General features: G+C 37.6%; 1 protein-coding gene across 4 annotated transcripts in view; it reads right to left on the reverse strand.

Moving 5' to 3' along the window:
- Positions 1–4,888: 4,888 nt before the first annotated feature.
- The window catches only part of LOC5573943 (tRNA-dihydrouridine(16/17) synthase [NAD(P)(+)]-like), a 394,431-nt gene continuing 378,730 nt past the window's right edge, over positions 4,889–20,589 (reverse strand). For all 4 annotated transcript variants that reach the window (XM_021847713.1, XM_021847712.1, XM_021847711.1 and 1 more), the window contains 5 exons: positions 18,572–18,731; positions 14,894–15,089; positions 14,577–14,825; positions 13,733–14,201; positions 4,889–5,201 (listed from right to left, as the gene is read on the reverse strand). In XM_021847713.1, the coding sequence (XP_021703405.1) occupies positions 4,989–5,201; positions 13,733–14,201; positions 14,577–14,825; positions 14,894–15,089; positions 18,572–18,731 (1,287 nt within the window). In that variant the 3' untranslated portion in view covers positions 4,889–4,988. The remainder of the gene's footprint in view (positions 5,202–13,732; positions 14,202–14,576; positions 14,826–14,893; positions 15,090–18,571; positions 18,732–20,589) is intronic.

Consider the following 20,589-nt stretch of genomic DNA (forward strand, 5'->3'; position numbering starts at 1 on the left):
GTTTACTAAAAAAGTATAAATATTATGAACTAGCGAGAAAACACGTGACAATTATAAAGAAAAATCTGCAAAAAAAATCATAAATAATGAAAAATATCTACAAGTTTCCTGTTGTGATTGCATGAAACACATCCGAAAGCCACAAACTACCATTCGACCTAAGGGAACTGTTCGCATTATGAAAACCGTTCTACAACAATTATCTTGATAAAACTTCGTCAACAATATTCCACTTGGTTCATGCCCGCCTCTCTTCATCCCCGGCTGCGACCCACGATCTCCAGGTCCTGGTGCATCTGGTCAATCCACCTCCCAACCGGGTTCGAAGCGAACACCATCTTTGCAGGGTTGCTGTCTACCATTCTTGCAACATGACCTACCCAGCGTATCATTCCAACTATGGCCGCCTTCTGGATAGCTACTGGGTGGGTTCGCCGTAGAGTTGGGCGAGCTCGTAATTCATCCTTCGCCGCTACACACAGCTTTCTTGCACGCGAAGCCCATAGTAGGCACAACCTCAACAGATGATGCGCCGTTAACGTTATTATTATTTGAAATGCTTTCAAATAATCCACCGTATATTTATTATGAAGTACTAAAATCATCGATTATCCGTAGTCTCGAAAAAAAAGTCTGTTTATTGCAGGTTATGAATCTGCATGATTAAAATTTTCAAAGGAAGCAGTAATATTACAAAGCTTAACAAAGTAACATTTTCGCGTGTCTCAGAGATCAAATCATGTGCCTAGTAAATTTAGGGTTGGTGAATTTGAAGCTAATTTCGAAAATGTTCCAGCACATTACAATTTTGAGCTACGGGTCCTCAAAGTTTTATGAAATGCTGTTTTTTTTTAATGTTGAAATTTAAACTATGATTGGTATATAGTGATCTAACCCACCAATAATCATCAGAATAGGATTCAATTTGGTTGGAATGCACGAATAAATCTATCTATCTATCTATATAAATAAAAATGGAATGGTGTTTGTATGTCACGAAATGACTTACGAACGGGTCAATGGATTTAAATGATTCTTTCTCCGTTTTGTTTATCAAGGTTTCCGACGTGTTTGTGTGTATAAAAATCTCAGGATATTCACCGGGAAATTTGGAAAAACGAGCGTGAACGGAGCTGTCATTTTGCATGGAGCGATCCATAGCGTTTTTCAATAGCCTACTTGATGGCAAGACGAAGTTTGCCGGGACCACTAGTGTTGAATAAATTGATTTTTTCAACATGCCGCCATGTTATATGGCAAGGCATATTATATGGCAAGACACCATATTTTTTAATACATCATCAAATAACTTTTGAGCTTTGAAAGTATTATGCAATTTGTTGTAAAGTATTCTCTTACAAATTAACTTTGAATATTTTAGTAAACTAAGCAAATAAATCTTCATATAAGCTGGCTCTTGCATGTAAGTTGATTGTAGTCGTTAAACAATGCATTTTAACACCCAATATCTCAAAAACTAAAAAAATATTTTTGAAAACGGCCATGGTTTCAGTAATTCTAATTTAAGTAAATAGCATGATGATGATGATTATTTTTTTATTATTATTTATTTGCGACACTTCAACATTATTTTGGCATTCGTGTCGATTTTGTTTTGGTAATCGAAACAAAGAAAATGTGCCGCAGTGTAAATGATTAACGTAAAAGATTTACGCATACATTAGTAAAATAAATACTTTTTAATGGAACTTCTGAAAAGACATTTTCTTCAGACCAGACTAGTTGTTTAGAGCCCGCTCTCAGAATATTTTTTAAGCATTCCTTTTTTCCGTAGAAATTCTAATGAAATACAAAAAATACATTTTATGTCCTTTGCGGAGTTGGTAGCAGGTCTGTTTTAAGATACTTGGTATCTATTTCAATGCCAGTCTTGAAAAAGTTTTTATTTTTGAAGGAAGAGCTCTAAAGTCTCTGTTTTGAACAAAATGGTCTCCAAAGTCACTATATTCATATTATATTGCTTGCAGTTAATCCTGATGCAAAATTATACACAGTAACATTCAGAGACTATAATGCGACTATTCAACAGGCTCATCTAGATTTTTTTCTCAGATCCCTCGAAGAAAAGCTTCAAGAAATATCCCAGTAATTACAGGAGATTTGATCTGGAATACTTTCAAAGATGTCATCTAGAATTTTTTCTCTCTACCAATCATCCCAGAAATTCATCCAGCGATTTTTCGAAGGCTGCTTAGAGGAATTTTTCCAGATTGTGCTCCCGTAATTACTTCATTTATTTCTTTGGTTTATTTTTTCGAAAACTATCCCAAACTATGCACTAATTCTTTAATCGATTCCTCCAGCTGTTGCTCTAAAGAATTTTCCAAAGATTCATACACAGAAATTCTTCAAGAAAACCCACAAATATTTATTCCATAGTTTTGAAGAAATACGCCTAGAAATTTTACCAAGGAATCCCACAAGAATTCCTACGCTTTTTCATGTGAATTCCTTTAGAGTTCATGATTACTTCGAGGGGTTATTCGAGGGAATCTATTAGGAAGGAAGAATTTCCCAATAAACTGTTTCGTCGATTCATCATAATGTTCCTAAAGATTTTTTTTCTATGAATTTCTTCAACATTTCATCCAAATGTGTTCCAATGAATTTCTCGAATAAAAAACACTTGGAATCTTCTAAAGATTATTTAACACACACATCAGTTACCACCACTGCAAATTTTCTATTAATTACTCCGATAATTCTTACACAAACTTCTTTGGGAATTCCTTCCGATGTTATTCAAGGAATATGAATTCAGAAAATCTTAGGAGATAAGCTATTCGATTGATTTTTGTTTTCAATATCTCAACAGTTGATCTAGCAAATCTTCTAAAATTTCCTCAAGTGTCTAGAAGTTCGTTCAGGGATCCTTGTTCATCAAGAGTTATGTACTTTAAACATTACACATCAGTGTTTACTTTAGGTTTTCTTCTAAAATATTACTCGTCCAGATATTCTGAAAAAAAAATCAATAAATTTCTCTGGAGATATTCTTTTAACCCGTATAGGCATGAGTGAAAGCAAAAACACTGAAACCCTCATCGCTCAGATAATTTTCAACGGGTGCAAATGATGTTTTGTCAGTTCACTGGCCCACATTTTTAGTTTCTTGAAGTGGCCAGAGGAACTCGAACTTATTCCTGTGGCCAGAGTTATTCCGGTGGGTCACTGGGTCAAGTCGGGTAAAAAAGGGCTATTTTTTGGGACATGCCAAGTTACCTTCATTTATTTTCAATAAAAATCATTTTAATTTGCAGCAATCATTAAGATCAGATATTCAACATAATAGATGAAGAGTTTTGCATCGTTTAAAATATACCGGATGTGGCCATTTGGACGTAATGCTCGGAAGAACCGGCTATAGATTTGTTGGATACTAAACCACTTCAATTCTCGAAAAGCAGAAATCAAACGTAATTGTGCACTAAAATGCGTTTCCATAAGCTTGGCACAGATGTTGAGATACAAATTGACCAATTTATCGTAAGTTTGAGGCGTCCCGGGACCCGGAAATGATCATTTGTAGGATTAATCAAATGCAAAACTCATATTTATCCAATTCAATCGTTTCTCAAAAGGTTTACACTGATGCAATTTTCTTAAGATTCCGTCATGTAACGGCCACATTATAACCGATTCCGGAAATTATCTGTGACTTGAAATTTGCTACCTTTAGGGGCACAAACGCACAGTACTGTTCTCACCCGACCTGACCCAGCAACCCACCGGAATAGCTCCGACCAAAGGACTATTTCCGCGTTCCTCTGTCCACTTCCAGAAACTAGATATGTGTGCCAGTATACTGAAAAAAAAAAAATATCATTTGAATCCATTAAGAATTCGCTGAGCGGTGAGGGTTTTAAAATTTTTGCTTTCACTCAGGTCTATACGGGTTAAAAATGCCTGAAAAAAGTTTTCGAAGGCTTACTTGGGAAATATCTCAAAAAAATACTGGAGTAATTCCGTAAGAAATCTTAGAAGGAATCTCTAGGGTACATCCAGATAGTATCCATAGAGAAATTTTAAGTTGAAATTTTAAGGATATCCTGAAAACAATGTTGTAGGAAATTCTTAGAAAGACCCACAGGTGCTTTCTGGAGAAGATACTGTTTTTTAGATGTTCTAAACGGGTATTTTTGAGAGTGTTCAAAAGGAAGCGATGGAAAAATCATTGCATAAAAGTCTGGAGGACTTAAGACTTTGTTGAAGATTTTTTGGATAAATTTCTAATGAAATCTCTGAGGTGTTTTCTGTGGTTCTCCTTCTTAAAACCTATATTAGGTTAGAATAGGTTTCTAAAATGAAATTGTAGGGGAAATTCCTTGGGAAATAATCACTAAAGAAATCTTTTTTTTTATCAAGTGTTTTGAAGCCATTTAAGACTTACTGTTAGAAATGAATCCAAATTCATTCAAAATTAATAATTAGATAATCATTAGTATTTAAGAGTTTTTCTTGAGCCTGGAATTATTTCTTAAGACCTGGAAAAACCTGGAAATATCAGGGAATTTCTTTTCAGTAAACGAGTAGACACCCTGATTTTGCATTTCTTCGATGCCTGCTCTTATAAGTTCTGTAAGCTGGTCTTGTCCATGATTTTTTATAGCTGCAAAGTCGAGTCTAGTATTTACATGACACTGAAGACGGCCTTACAGTTGAGGTCGAAATACGCGTATCTATCAATGGGATACAAACTCTAGTGAAACTAAATGGTAAAGTACTAAATTCGGTTTTCATTTATTTATACAATTGTGTATTTATACACCAGATTCTGTTTTTTCATTTTTTTTAAATGTTTAATTACACCACACTTCGGTAATCATTTGGGCTAGGATTTTCGGCATAAATAATCACCTCACACTCGTTGAATTGCAACATTTCATTTACAATCGTCGGATACAACTTATCCGAATGATAAAATCAACCTATCCACCATAATAGAAAATTCAAACATTTCCGAAATATCAGCTTTCGGTATCCATCTTCTCCAGGTGTCCATTGCGCTGCTGTCCATCTTCATTGCCGTTTTCGGCAGCTTGCCGTTCCAATTCGGTGAGCGTTTTCGCTTTGTGTCGGCGTGATTTGATGAAAATTTTATGCCCGCTACAGTCCAGATCGGCGTGGAAGCAATGGTTTTTGCAGCAGACCCGACACAGCTTGTGCTCGCATTTCATTCCCTGGTGGTGTGGAAAAAATCACGTTTTAAACCTTTATATAATTAACTGACGCTTATTGCAGGGATGGTTAGAAACTTGGTCTCTATTTAAATGCAAGTCTCTTTTTTTTTTTTTAATGGAAGATCTTTGAAGTCTCAAAATGATCTCTAAAGTCACATTTTCCCTTATTATGCTTGAAGTATATTCTAATACAAAGTTTAAAAGGCTCTAGAGAATCCTTTAGAAACTATACGACTGGTAGCGTCTAAGTGACTTGAAAATAGGGACTTAAGAGACCTCTTACCTCAAAATGAGACCAAACAGGAACATTAAAGGGATCAAATGGGAACCAATAAAACAAATAAAAAACCTTACAGAAACCAGCAGATGAGAGTTTTATTCCTAGGAGAATCTTACTAAAAATTTCTCCAAGTATATTTTTAAGATATTTTTTAGTAATTACATGTATGTATTTTATTTTCTTCAGATAACACTCCACAGATTTCTTCTGGAGTTCATTCAGTGAGTTTTACAAACTTCCTGAGAAATCCTTCCAAGAGTTACGTTTTTCCAAAGAATATTTTGGAAATTTCCTCCAGGCATCTCTCAAAACTTCATGTTCATGAATTCAACCAATATTTTATTCGTGGGTTCTCTACGAATTATTCCAAAGATTCTGATTTTTAGGTCTCATTCCAGAAATTCTTTGAGAAATTTCCCGAAGAAGTCTTCAAAGAATATTTCAATATTTTTTTCCAGAGATGTTTTCAGGAACACGAGAAAGCTTATTTGTTCAGAGATTATTATTACATCTGGGAAAAAAGACGCTGCAACTTGATTATGTTCTAAAGTATCCCTCGATGAACTCCCGCAAGGTTCTCAGAAAAGAACTCATGGACTTTAAAGGAGGAGCAGATAAATTGCCAAGAAAATGGAAAATTATTATGTCTGCAGGATTTCATTGCAAATTATCGAACGGAATCTCTGAAGCCATTTGTGTAAGAATGATAGGAGTAACTACTTGAATAATCTGTAGTATTAGGTGTATTAGGTAGTATTAGGTGTGAAACCTTAAATTACCTTTTGAAGAAGCCATAAAGATTTCACTTGAGAAAATACTCGAGAAATTGTTTAGAAGAACTGCAGGAGTAGGTAATCCTTGGATGAAATGTTGGAGAAATTCCTAGATAGTTTTTTAAAAATAATCCATAAGAATTTTTTTGGAGAAATTCCTGGAAGTTTATCAAGAGTATTTTCTGGAATTATTTCTGGAGGATTTTTTCGAGCAATTATGTTAAAATAGGGACATTCGCTATACCAAGAGAGCAAGTAGTGACGCTTAAGCCAAGGCTTTAATAAAAGCCAGAACACTAGGACTCCTGCACTATATGGGAGTTCAAACCTCTGGACTATGGAGTAAAAATAATCATTCTTAGCAATACCACTCCCAACGGTTATAACCCAGTCGTATCACTCGCTTACCTTCCCAACCACCCAAATTCTTGATATCCATGAGTGCGTCGATGAGATAGGCGTGGCCGGCAATGGAAGCTTTTATGTCTTCTAAACTCTAAACTCTGAACGGATGACTGTTCACTTCAAAATAGTCCTCCATTAGCACTCGGAATAAGATTGTGAAAGCAAAAACATGAAAGCTTTCAGTATGCAATCTACAAATGACTCCATCACTACGTAACGCCACGCTTAAAATTAAAATAGGGTCTTTAGAGACCAAGTCTCTAAAAAGGGACCTGATACCAGCCCTGAAACTATATCGTGACTATTGAATAGGTTCTTCAAACATTTATTCTCAGAAAAAACCCTAGCTTTTCCCCATAGATTTCATCTGACATACTTTTAGCGACTCATGCAGGGATCTTTCCAATAATTCTTCTAGAGACTCATTTACCAATTATCCCAAAAATTCTTCCAGTGATTTTTCAGAGCATGCTTAGATGATTTTTAACGTTTTTTTCATGTGGATTCCTTCAAAAAGCATCCACGATTACTCCCTGGAATCGCTCCGAAATTTATCAAGGGGTTATTTGAGGAAATCTATTACGAAATGTTCCAAAAATTCATTAATAAACTCGCCCTGGGAATCGATAACGTTTCTCTACATATTTTTGTTAGATTTTATTCAACGTTCTGTTTAAAGTTTACTGCAGTACTTCAAAACATTTCTTAAGGACTTTTTTTGAAATACCCATGGAACATTCAAAAGTTTATTCATAAGATAACACATAATTATCTAAGCAAATTTTCTAGGGAACACTCTTAAACTTCCTCAAAAGTTCAGGAGTTTTTCAAGAGATTCTTATTCGTCAGGGTTTGATCTGGAATTGACACAAGTTTCATCAGAAGTTTAAAAAGTTAGAAATTAAAAAAATACTAAAAAAATCCCTTATAATTCCTGAAACATTTCCGTGTCACTTGCCTGGAGACATCGCTGGAAGAACTCATAGTAAAATGGTTGGAAAAAATATTCGAACTTCCTTTGGTATTTGGTCTCAAAGAGTTCAGCAGGAACTCCTGGTCGAAATCTTAAAAAAATCCTGAAAGACAATTTTGTAGAAAATCCTTCCAGCGACTCATCGACGCCCTCATAGATGTCAAGGAGTTGGATGATGGGAAGGGTAATGGTCTAGGATTCACTATGAGTGAGCGATGCGACCGGATTGAAATTTAGTGTATGTGTAATTTAGTATACTTTTTGTAATTGTATGTAAGTGTGAATGTAATGTTTTCTTCATCGTTTGGAGTGACGTTGCTAAGAAAGTTAAAGTCACTCCATGCGTGTTCGTCTTCCAGGGATGAGACACAGGTATTTTCACCTTGTGCCCTAGCTAAGAAGCTTTGGTTTGAGCGCCATTACTCGCTCTCTGAAACGAGAAGATAAAATGACCCCACCCCCTGCTACAGAAATAGCCCAGAATTAATAATAGCGGTTAAATCGGAACAAACTCACCAAATCCGTCCATTTATCGAAACGCCGAATAAAAATACGTTTCCTCTAAAACTTTAATATTAATCTGTTGGAAATTTGAATCGGCATCCTCTGAATGGTTTCATATCTAAATTTGGTTTGAACTGATTTCTGCGTAGCACAATAATCATCATCGAAGGCGGTTTTCATACTTAACACAGGTTTTCAAAACATATTATCAGAAAGCATAAAATTAAAAATGAAGAAAATTATATCAAAGTCACACTTATTCCAAACGAAAAAAAACTATCTGGGTGACGTAACACTAACGGAATCATGCAAAAATCTAGCAAGCCACAAGCCAACTTTAAAATCTTCGCAAATAAAAAATAACACTTAAATCACTGCACCATCAGCCAGTTTTATTGTAGCTGTTTAGCATTGTATAAAGCACTACAACCCGGATTACGTTGCACCTGCTAATATCGGCGGATTCGGGAACAACGAGAGCACAAAACATTTTGAAGGTGGCATAGCGCCATCAGCCGAATCTATTTTTCACCGTCCGAAACGCGGAACCGAAGTAAACGTGACAGAAAATTCAAAACGCAGCCGCCCGTGCGCACGGCTTGCTGCGATCTCCCTCATGAATACCGCTGTTCTAGGCTGATTAAGAACTCAGCAAACAGACATTGAAAGAAGTAACAGTCTTGCATCATTTTTTACAATTGTTTTTTTTTATATATTTTTGTTTAATCCAAAGATTTACTCTAATCAAACATGAGATGGTAATGTTGCCAGATTTTCTAATATTCAAATAATAAACAGGAGTTTTATATTTTTGATCAATAATTGAATATACATACATATCTTCAAATTATTTTAAAGTTTCAATTTTAAACTTTCCCTTTGCCTTACTCGATATTGGAGTACGAAATTTCGTACCTCAATATCGAGTTAGATAATTATATTGCTGTTTGCATTTGAGGTGCAAATCTTGACTAAATGTCCTTCAAATGCGGTAACACAAACCAATCAAAGGACTCCTAGCAACGATTATCTAAATCACCGCTGACTTGATAGAAAAACCTATCTTTAACATCGCATTTCTTGTGGAAAATTTTACCGCGTTTGGTGTTTCCGCATTTGATATTTGCGATTCAAACGCACGCAGCAATAGTAAAAGTTGGTTTTCATGGCTACCTTAATGGTCCCTAGAATCGCAGTTGTGTTCTGTAACTCGATGGGTCCTTCAGTAATCTAGTTATAAAGAGTTTACTGTATTTCGCATAATTGGCAATACTCGAATGCAATACTTAGTTAAGTTATGTTATATCAAATTATGCATGCAAATAGGGGCCCAGATAGCCGTAGCGGTAAACGCGTAGCTATTCAGCATGATCATGCTGAGGGTCGTGGGTTCGAATCCCACTGGTCGAGGATCTTTTCGTAAAGGAAATTTTCTCGATTCCCAGGGCATAGAGTATCTTCGTACCTGCCACACGATATACGCATGCAAAAAATGCTCAATCGGCAAAGAAAGCTCTCAGTTAATAACTGTGGAAAGTGCTCATAAGAACACTAAGCTGAGAAGCAGGCTTTGTCCCAGTTGGGACGTAATGCCAGAAAGAAGAAGAAGAAGCATGCAAATATATTTTGCAATTACAAAAGCTTTCAATTTATTTCATGCCCTCTTCATTTGACATTATTTTAACAATTCAACTAGATATAGGTAATCTAGCAACACTGACAGCTTCTGATTGTCTTTTATTTGTTGAGATCTGAATCAGCCCAGAATACTACGGACAGATCGGTTACACAAATGTGCTCATTTTGCGCAGCGTGTGAGTCGAGACGAGTCCCTCTCACCTCGGGTGATGTGAGACGACTAATGTTCCGTGTATGGAAGGAGTCATGTGATGCGTGAACATATTTTGCAATCCTTTTTGTTGTGGTGTTAAACTGAATCCTGGCAGCACTGGATGCGGGACTACCAACTTGTAGGGGAAAGGATCTTAAAAAAAAAAAAAATAGAGGAAGCTCTTCAGGAGTATCTTTATATGTACTCAGTAACCCCACATAGCGTCACCGGAGTTCCACCCGCAACCCTGATGTTCGGACGAAGATTTAGGGACCTATTTCCCCATGTACAAGATGAAGTAACGTTCGATGATGAAATGCGAGACAAGGATGCAACTGTCAAATACCGAGCATAAGAGTACCGTGATAAAAGAGTCGGAGCTAAAGAAACATCAGTCAATGTGGGAAGCGAAGTCCCCATGAAGAACATGCAGCCTACAAATAAACTATCGCCAACTTTTCTGCCTGTACCAGCAACGGTTGTGGAGAAAACTGGTAGTATGGCAACTGTGGAGACAAACACCGGACAGCAGTTCAAGCGAAACACATCTCATCTTAAGGTTTATCATCCACCTACACCGAAGACGGCTGACTCATTGGAAGTGACAATCCGTAAGGAACCGATTGAAGGCACCGAGCCTATGATCGAACATCAAGACCGACCTCGTAGAAGTGTATCGGTGCCGAAGCGTTTTGATGACTACTGTTTGAAATAGTTAAATTTCTTTTGTTACTGTTTTTAACATTTTAATATTGAAAAAGAGAGATATTTTGTGGTGTTAAACTGAATCCTGGCAGCACTGGATGCGGGACTACCAACTTGTAGGGGAAAGGATCTGGAGTAATAAAAACCTGAGGCGAGACTCGCGAAGACGGTCTTCTTTTTCTGTGATTGCTAAGTTTTTTTCTTATTCCACTTTGTGTTTATACCAATTATGCGCAAGCCGTTCAAACCCTCACATGAACCTCTCAGCAAAAAATGATTGTGTTTGCATCCAGGCGTTGCAGAATTCGCTCTCATTTGAGAATGAAGCACGATCAAAGCAAGCAAAGACAAACATCGCATCTGTTGCGGTCCACGATCGTCATTGTATCGCAAGGTGTAACAAGTCTGATAAATGGAAGCAGCGAGCGAGAGCCCCAATGAGAGAGCGATGATAATATCCATTTTTCTCGCTTGTTTACCGTTGGATTTAGATTTATCAGCAACTTTGGAAAAAACTGCTCCGCTGACTGAGGTTTTTAATAACAGTTTACTTTGAACACAATACTTTTCACTTTTTCAGCCATAAAAACGGTGGGCTGCATTTGACGTTTCGTGAGAGGGGAATCTGGGCTGCATATGACGTTGATATTTTTCCTCTTCGCGAGTCTCTCTCAGATAAAAACGTACTGGTAAAGTTCACACGTGTAGTGTTTGATTCCCAACATTTTTCCTTTCATTTCTATCCCGCGCGTGTGGAGACTTCTCTTCCACGCCCCACCTTCATGCACGATCACGCCACGCAAGGCTCTGTGCAGAGGAAAGAAATGTGAAAAAGTACAGTCTTCAAGAAAATCTCGACAGCAACCAACGTCCTTAGAAGAAAATTGAAGCTGGCTTATTAAAAGTTGATTAAATAGTAGTTAAATACAAAACCCAGATTTCTCAGTAACCCAGTCCTAGTTCCGAAGAAGTGTCCTCCCGAAAGAGCCGTAAAGTGTATCGGCAACAAGATGAAGCGTCCAGCGAGGGATACTTACCCTCTAGCTTCGGCCGTCCTCCCCCAAAGTGTTATAGTCCACTTTGCTCGTTCCACCAGACGGAACAACTAATGTTAATCAAATGGGAGCGAGTCGACAATTGTCACCTCATTCGACTCGTCTCACCTCACGCGCCGCGCAGAATACGCACAAAAATTGAGTTGATGAATGTCAAAATCGACCTCTTGTGGATCAACACATCATACTTATATGGCACATGAAGGTGCTTCGCAATATGAAACATCTAAATGTGACATAAAATTTGTAAAAAACCCGAGTAGCACACATGTTATAATTGAGGCAGAATAACTCTTATATGACCAGATCTGGTTATATACGAGATATTCTGCCTCAATTATAACATGTGTGCTACTAGGGAATGAAGCATAAATAAGCACAAATTTGATTTTTTAGCATGTGTAAAAATTACACATCTATGTATTTGTCTAGAAGAGCCAGATGTTGTGTATTATTTTTTAAATAGAGTTCAGCAATAAAAAAAATGGCGTCGAAATCAAAGATTGTTTGGGATTCCATATGGAAAATTTGGACTATTAAAATTAGAAGCGTATTTTCTCAAGATTGCCTCAAAACACCTCGGGAAATTAATTGTCTTCGACTGTGTGATGTCTAATGTCTAATGAACAATCAAAATTGAAAATAAGTATATTTGGTGGGGGGTCCCGTAGCCTCGAGGTTACGCTTTCGCTTCGCAAGTGGAAGGTCATGGGTTCGATTTCTAATCCCCCCACACAAAAACTTCGTCCAGCCACCAGAAGACGCCGCACGAAGGACCGTGTATTGGGGAAGAACACATCCATCCTTCGTCAATATCGGATGGTGACTGAGACACACTGACCCTCTTTGTAGGCTGTTGCCTCACACTACACAAATACATGGCAAAATGAACCACCGCACACCAATGGACTTCGATATGGATATAGATTGGACCAACGACAGCACTCTCCTCTACCTGCTCGGTATGAGAGAAATAGCAATAAGAGCTATAAATAGATTCTGTATATGATACTCAGCATAGTAGTGACCAAGTGTACGGAGTGCCTAACACATAAAAGTAAGGAAAAAAAGTATATTTGACCACACTGTAAATAACAAAAACTATGTCTAGTATAAGTTGAAGAATGTCAGCAGAACCATGGGTTTTTGTCAAATTTGCGCCCCATGCGGTCCTATGCGCCGAGGGGTGGTGATTAATCAAAAAATGGCTTTTTGCATGTTTCAAGTTAATGAACATTTGACCAAAATTTGGTTGATATCTGTGATGGACACTTGTTATGGAATGACCCATATACATTTACGGACAAAACAACTTCAGACTTAAAAATATGATCCTTTGATTTTTTTGTAAAACTAAAATTTTTTGTTACAGACTTTGTATGTTATTACCCCTCCTTATCATTCCACTTATTTGTAGAACTAATGGCTACACTACACTATAAATGGCTAATGTTAGGAAAACATGGAGAAAAAAACTATTGAGGGTTTAAATATTGAGTGAAAAAATAAGACTAAATAATAATAATAATCAACAAAAAAAGTTAAGTTATTTAAACTTATTTTCTAAGTTTCTGTTCTATTTCATTTTATTACGGAGTGCCTCTTTTGTGACTATTGAATCTAGCAGTATGTGTGTGCACATTATAATTTGAAGTAGCGTGTTTAGCCTCTTGTTGAATTATACCCTCAATATGAGCTTTTAACATATTTAATATATTCAAAATAAGTCACTCAAGTTTTGAACCTCTACAATTAAAAACATAAATTTCATAGAATTATACTTTTGACACTTTGAGTAGTCTTATTGTTTTGTCCGAAACTGTATAATATATATATATATTAACATCTGATCGGATTTTACGAGGAATCCAACTCTTGTTCCTATTAGGCTTCTTCTTACTTTCTTGGTTCTTGTTTGATCTCTTCTTTCAAGCAAGAGGTCTCTTAAGTTCCTCTTTTAAAGTAGCTACCAGCCCTGTAATTGCTGGAAGTTCGGAAGACTTACCATCGGATTGATGCATTTAATTTTCTCGTTTTTGCAAATCTCATCGAAGCGCCTTCCTGGCTCGCGGCCCGGATCTCCCGGCAGAAGCCCGGCCCGGTTCGGTCTCCGTTGCACGCGCCGAATTTTCTTCATCTTCTTGTGGGAAATCTCGTTCCCTTCCGGATCGTAGAATTTGCGCTTCTCGCGATTGGGATCGGACGCCTTTTGGGTGGCCTCCTGCAGCTTTTGCCGGTGTACTTCCGGCGGGGCACGGATGTACGGTTGACAGAGCCATGGAGGTAGCGATAGGTTGTAGGTTAATTCCGGGGAAGCTTGGGGTATGCTGGATTCTTCCTCGGACCATTGTTGGAGACCCTCATGTATTGGGGCGTATTTGGCCTCTATTTCCTTGACAATCGCTCGAAACTCCGAAACACTGTGGCAGGAGGCCATTCGTTCCCGGAGGACAGCGTTTGGTTTCAAATTCATCCTAGAATAGAGAGTATTTGTAAGAATTCCTTATCTAAAACTACAGTTCCCGCCAACAAAAGGACCCACATGCTTGGAATTTTGCAATTTAGCAAAAACCATATGTTAAAAAGGGTAACCATGTTTGTGAAGAAAAACTTCGGACAAATAAGAATAAAATATTGTCAAGTGCAGGAAACACCAAGCGGGCAGTCAATTTAACACGTACTTTTTAGACGCATTAGATTCGTCTTTCCAAAAATCATTTTTTTTTTTCAAAATTATGTTTCTTTGAAGTACATACATTTTAACCCACGATTTTTGCCAATTTGCTTAATTACAAGCAAGTGTACACTTTATTTTGGTGGTGGTGACTGTAACTGAGCATGCAACTTACAAATGATGAAGAATTTTGAACAAATGCCCGCGAATGTACGACATTGGAGCCGGGTATTGCTCCACAATGTCCAGATATTCGAGAGCAACACTCCACGCGGTTGGATTGACACCCTCGAACAGAAACGGGTTGAACAGATTGCCTTCCGCAGTCATGATACCATTCACACCGGTTTCCTCCATACAACGGTGCACGTCCTCGACGCCCATAATGTTTCCATTGGATAGCACTGGGATCTTGAGGATCTCTCTGTTCAAGGAGTAAAAGTTTCACATCAGTAAAACTCCCTAAAAAAAAGCAAATGTAAAGCAACCTACTTCAACTTTTTCACATATTTCCAGTCGGCGATTCCGGTCAGTGGTCCCTTCTGGTCACGGGTCCTCCCATGGACGGTCAACATTTGGCACCCGGCAGCTTCCAGCATCTTGGCGTACCGAATGGTTTTGTTCATATCTTCGAAGATACGAATTTTGCACGTTACCGGAACGCTCAACTTGCTGTGCAGGGTCGAAACTGAAATATGTGAAAACAAATTTGTGGTTAGTAGGGGGAAGAGTCCTCTATGCCCGGACAGATTGAATTTTACGAAAACGAATAAAGATATTATGATTTAGTATTCCAGGATTATACCAAAACACACTTTTACAGTGTATACAAACTATGACGTTTTCATGTCCAAACGTAAACAAACAGTAGCTGTTAAAAGTTTCACTCAGATACAATCTACCAAAAAAATGTGAAAGGAGAAAATTTCATACAAGTGTAGTAAAAAATGTTTCATATAATTTAAGCTGAATTGTCTCCGTACTTTGACTTCATTAAGTTTTGCATCAATTACAATGCAAAATTTATTAGAAAATGTAGAATTTCAAAGAAAAGCAACCTTCTTTGTAAACCATTGCAAGTCCTCTATGGCCGGAGACTTCTTGTCCTCTATGACCGGACAGTGAAAATGTTAACCTAATAACTGGAATATAATTTATAATTCACTTTTTCATAAATGTAGGGTACATACTTCAGTGCAGGAAGGTAGGCCGTTTCATGACCAATTGGCGTGATGAAAAACAGCCTATTACGATTTGAAATTGCAAAAAAGTCTATTCTATCACGACTATTAGTCATTACGTAACTGTAATTAGTTGCGTAATGCGCTTTTTCTTTACGCAATGGTTTTGAGTTGCGTAATGAATCATCAACTATTTTCAGAAATTGTAAAATAATGATGAATGAATCCCGATGTGATTTTTGATACCCTCAAGTGGTTTTCTACGAAATGGATAAAAAAAGTGCTCTACTGTAAAAAATCATCATTTTGCAACTTGTTGCTTAAACTACTATTTGCTAATGCAAAGTATTCTAATAGCATTCTTTCTTATTTATTATAAAATTTCATGCGGAAACTAACGAACGCCCAAAACACATGAACACTATTCCACATGTACACGAACATCGCATTAATCCTTCAACCTTCAAAGTCGGAAGAAGCATCCATATTGATATTGCATTCCATCTTTCATCGAGTTGGTAAAAGCGATGATGGTGTAGGTCGGTGGCAATAAGCCTGACGACCGGCCGCAAGACAAGATGCCATCACTCATCTTTTGCCTTCATTCCATTCATGGGAAAAGTTCTCCATCTGATCCGAGAGAGGTGAAAAAGTTAAAGGACTACCGTTTTTACACTGGCTTTACATTTCCAGACAGGAAGGGATCAACCTTCAAAGCTATTGAAGCATATTTCTCTCATTGTTACTTTTGCTTTCTGTATATTTCTTCGATAAGAGACGTCATGAGAGCTCTGATATCCAAAATAAGTTTTTGATAATGTGTTTTTCGCTCATTTTCATTTTAAAGCTCCGTTTCATTTTAACGATATAAATACATATTTCCTTATCCATTTGCTTTCTGGACTACTGTGCCTTCAAGAACCACTTATCACTGCCAATAACCGAGTTTAATCAAGTGTAATCTAATTGACGAAAAACAAATCCTTTGATCGATAAATCCCATCCAATCCGTAATGCATTTTGTCAGCAATAAAAAAACCTCTCCCGAACGATCAACCAAGCGTAAAACTCGCTTTCATTCTGAGTACTCAATGGTGCACGTTTCGACCATAAACATCTCAATTCCTGTACATACTCCAACGCATGATGGCATTCCCCACAGCCGCACAAAAGGATAAATACAGTATTAGACAATATATTTAAAACTTTTTCGATTTTCCGTACAAAATGATCAACTTTAGAGGGTTAGATCTGAGTTATTTATGGAATAATTTGAATGAAATTTCCATAACTCTTCAGATGTAACTTGAATTTTGCTATATATTTTTGAGTTTTTTTTATCCAATCACAAGTTCAGAAGCAATAAACGGATTGACGGTATGTGGTCATTAGACCGAGCCGAGGTTTGTTAAGCCGAATGGATCATTAGGCCGAAGAGATCAATGGGCCGAAACATTCAAAACATAACAGAAACCAGAAATTTATCCTTTTTCTTTTTTAAAACTCATTCGGCGTGTCCAAATGATCCATTCGGCCTAAGGTACTTCGGCTTTACACACTTCGGTGGTTTAAAACTCAGCATAGATTTTTTTGAAACAACATTAACAATAAGTAACTCGATAATTAAGCAAATATGAAGATATTGATCATATAGTTTTCCACTGCACTTAAAGAAACATCATGATCATCTTCCTTTATCTGTTCGAGACATATTAGGAAGTAGATTTCTACCATCTTTAAAATTACTTTATAGATTTTTGAATGATGCTTCATATTATGTTTGATGCTTGTTTCTTTTTTATTTCAGAATTGGTTTGAAGAAAACTTTCCCAGGTCCGTCCCGTTTTGGTGGTTTCAAGTAGATTCTGGTTCCTGGTCCTCCTTGAAGATTTTGGCTCTGCTATGGATCAATGCCGTTTGAGAAGACGGGGTTGGTAGTCTAATGGCTATCGCTTCTGCTTCTCAAGCAGGAGGTCGTGGGTTCAATCCCAGGCCCGTCCCTTTCTCATCTTTGTAACGTTCTACCTAAATGCAAACATTATCGGTTCTATCTATCGCTAGAACTGAATAAATCGACTTAACCGCTTACCACAGTGGTATCCATACGGTCGAATACCCCCATCCACCACTAACAATAACTCCTACTTCCAAGGTAGCTGTGGGAAATGCAGGAGATTCTCCGGTATTCTAGTAACAACGACTATCTAATTAACATTCCTTCCTATCCCCGATGGGCATAAGGACGTGGCCGGCGCCGTTATCAATCTAGAAATATCAAGGATAGTGTAATTGCACATTGAAGATGGTAAAAAGCTAAAACCCAAGCTCCCATCTGAGTGGTTCTCTGTGCAAATACCACTATCCTGATTGATCACGGAGTAGCAACTACGAAGTGTATGTTCCATCAGTTGATCGTTTTTTTTGATCGATCGTTGATCGCTATGGATCAATGCCGTTTGAGCATTTAGTATATAATTTTTTTATAACGATTTTAGAAAAGATGAAGAGGTTTTATGCCTTTTTGAGAACGATATGTTTAATGATAATCACTCAAAGGGGCTTTTCCCTCTTTCTAAATTATTTAGTTAAAATAAATAAATAAATGAATAATTAAGCAAATATTGCAAAATAGTTCAAACAAACAATCAAAAGCAACAAAACCATTGCTAAGTTAACATAGTTTAAATTATTCACAAACTACAAAAAGTTGTATAGAGCAGAGTGCTTCGTAAAGCCCAAGCAAGGCAGTTCGGCCAAAATAACATTTGAAATTATTTAATTCATTTTTTATACAGAAAAAACTGTGATCTAGCCTACCAAAGCTGACCATTTTGTATGGAAAATCGAAAAAGTTTTGTCCAATACTGTAGGTGTCCTGCGACGTGCCTATGGACCATGACCGAGAAGCCCCCGCCCATATACAACGAAACGACCATTTGTGTGCTCGCTCGCGTAGCTCTCTATTGCTAAAATCGAATTTCATGCTTACCGATTTCCTTAAGTAGATCCCATTCGTCCTGCAGGAAGGCTCCGTAATGGCCCCGCTTGGCAATCGCCTGCGGACAGCCGAGATTGATATCGATTGCGTCGCAGTGGTCCTGTGCCAGGAGGGCGGCTTCCAGCAGCACCTTCGGATCGTTGCCGCAAAACTGTGGAAGGGAAATGGAATTGAGAAAAGGGGGTCATTTGGAATAAGTATGTATAGCAAAGCAATATTGCAGGAAAAGTTGGGGAAGGGGTGGTCAAACAAGGTTCGTTATTAGTCCAGGGTGCTGGGTGACAAATCCGATGTGAACAATATTGAACGAAATGACCGTTTGTTGGTCGTCATCGGTTTTACTTCATGCCAAAATGCATTTGCCAACCAGCATGTTTCGCTTCCCTATAATGAACTGAATGGTTGAACGGACACTCTATGTTACCCCACAATAATGGATCAGTGTTGGATTACATATAAAATTTACCATCAAGCAGATTTCCAATTATGCAGTTATGTCCAGTGGAATCTTGATGCTGAACATTGTCAAATTTATGCCTGAGTAAAAGTTTACTCTATGAGGATTAGGGTGGTTCAAAAATTCGTGTTTGCTCCACTTCGCTCGTTCGATTCTGGATCAAATTCTGAGTGTCTTCCCAAAATTTGAGCTCTTTTGAAAGAAAAGTGAGACTGCACAAGCCATTTAAAGTTTGTATGGGAATTACTTTAGGAACAGCAAACAATTTATTCAATGGCCCTTGTGATCTTGATAATTAGAGCTACGCTGATACTGTCGTTCGATTTGAAAATGGTCTTTAGCTGCCGAATGTATATTAGGGCGGTTCAAAATTTAAAAATGTTTGAGAATCCAATCTCCCATATGTTCCTTACCATAAAAATAGTGTTCTGTGAAATTTTCAGCTTTCTAGGTGGTGCTTTAAAGATGGCCCAAAGACAATGTAGGTTTATATGGAAATTACTATTAAGAAATTTTAAGATATGTTCCAAATACGCTTGTACTATAATGTAAGTACAAACTTATAATCCGATTGTAAAAACTCATTTTTCAAACCATAATAAAGAAATTTGCTCAAGAGAGAAATTCAATCGGCTTAATATGGGGTTATAGCTCTGCAAACATGTACAAAAATCAAAAACAAAATTAGCTCAAAAGGGATGTGAGCACATTTTCATCGAATAATTTTCCGTTTTGATCAGAAAAACTGCTTTAGATGTTTCGATGATGACGATGATTACGTTGACGGAGCGTTAACGCCCAGTAATCTATTTTGAGATCAGAAGCCTCGAACGCCCAGTGAGTACTTTGAGTACTTTCATGCATACAGTTAAGTTCTTAGATAAAATTGATTGATGGTATCTTCGGCAAAGCTGTAAAAGAGATCAAGGGCAGGGGGGATTCCGGGATTCAAGTGTGAATTCTGAAATTTTAGAAGACAACCTGGGATTTCAGGACGGATCATGGGATTCCAGTGTGGCCCCTGGGATTTTAATGTGGATTATTTGATTCCACTTTGGATCCTCGGATTGTAGTGTGCATCGCAGAAATTCAGTGTCGATCCTGGGACTGTAGTGCAAATCTTAGGATTCCAGTGTGGATTCTAGAATTTCAGTGTGGATCTTGGGTGTATGCTTAGGATCCAGTATGGATCTTAGGATTGTAAATCCTGCATTTAAGAGTGAATCTTGGTATTTCAGTGAGGATCCTTTTATTCCAGTATGGATTTGGGGACTGTAGTGTAGATCCTGGGATTGTTATGTTGATCGCCGAAATTCAGTGTGGAAAATGGGATTCAAATGTGGATCCTAGGGCTCTAGAGTGGATTCTGGAGCTCCAATGTGAATCCTAGTATTTCAGTGGACTCTATGACACTACCCCGAACGCCATTACCTCGAATGGGTCATTTCCCCGAACGCTATTACCCCGAATGCATAACATTTTGAGACTTGTTCTAATTAGAAGGTGGAGCGATAATTGTACGATTCCATATGAGTATTGAACGTTTGGAATA

The sequence above is a fragment of the Aedes aegypti genome, chromosome 2, assembly GCF_002204515.2.
Source record: "Aedes aegypti strain LVP_AGWG chromosome 2, AaegL5.0 Primary Assembly, whole genome shotgun sequence".
NCBI lineage: Eukaryota > Metazoa > Arthropoda > Insecta > Diptera > Culicidae > Aedes > Aedes aegypti.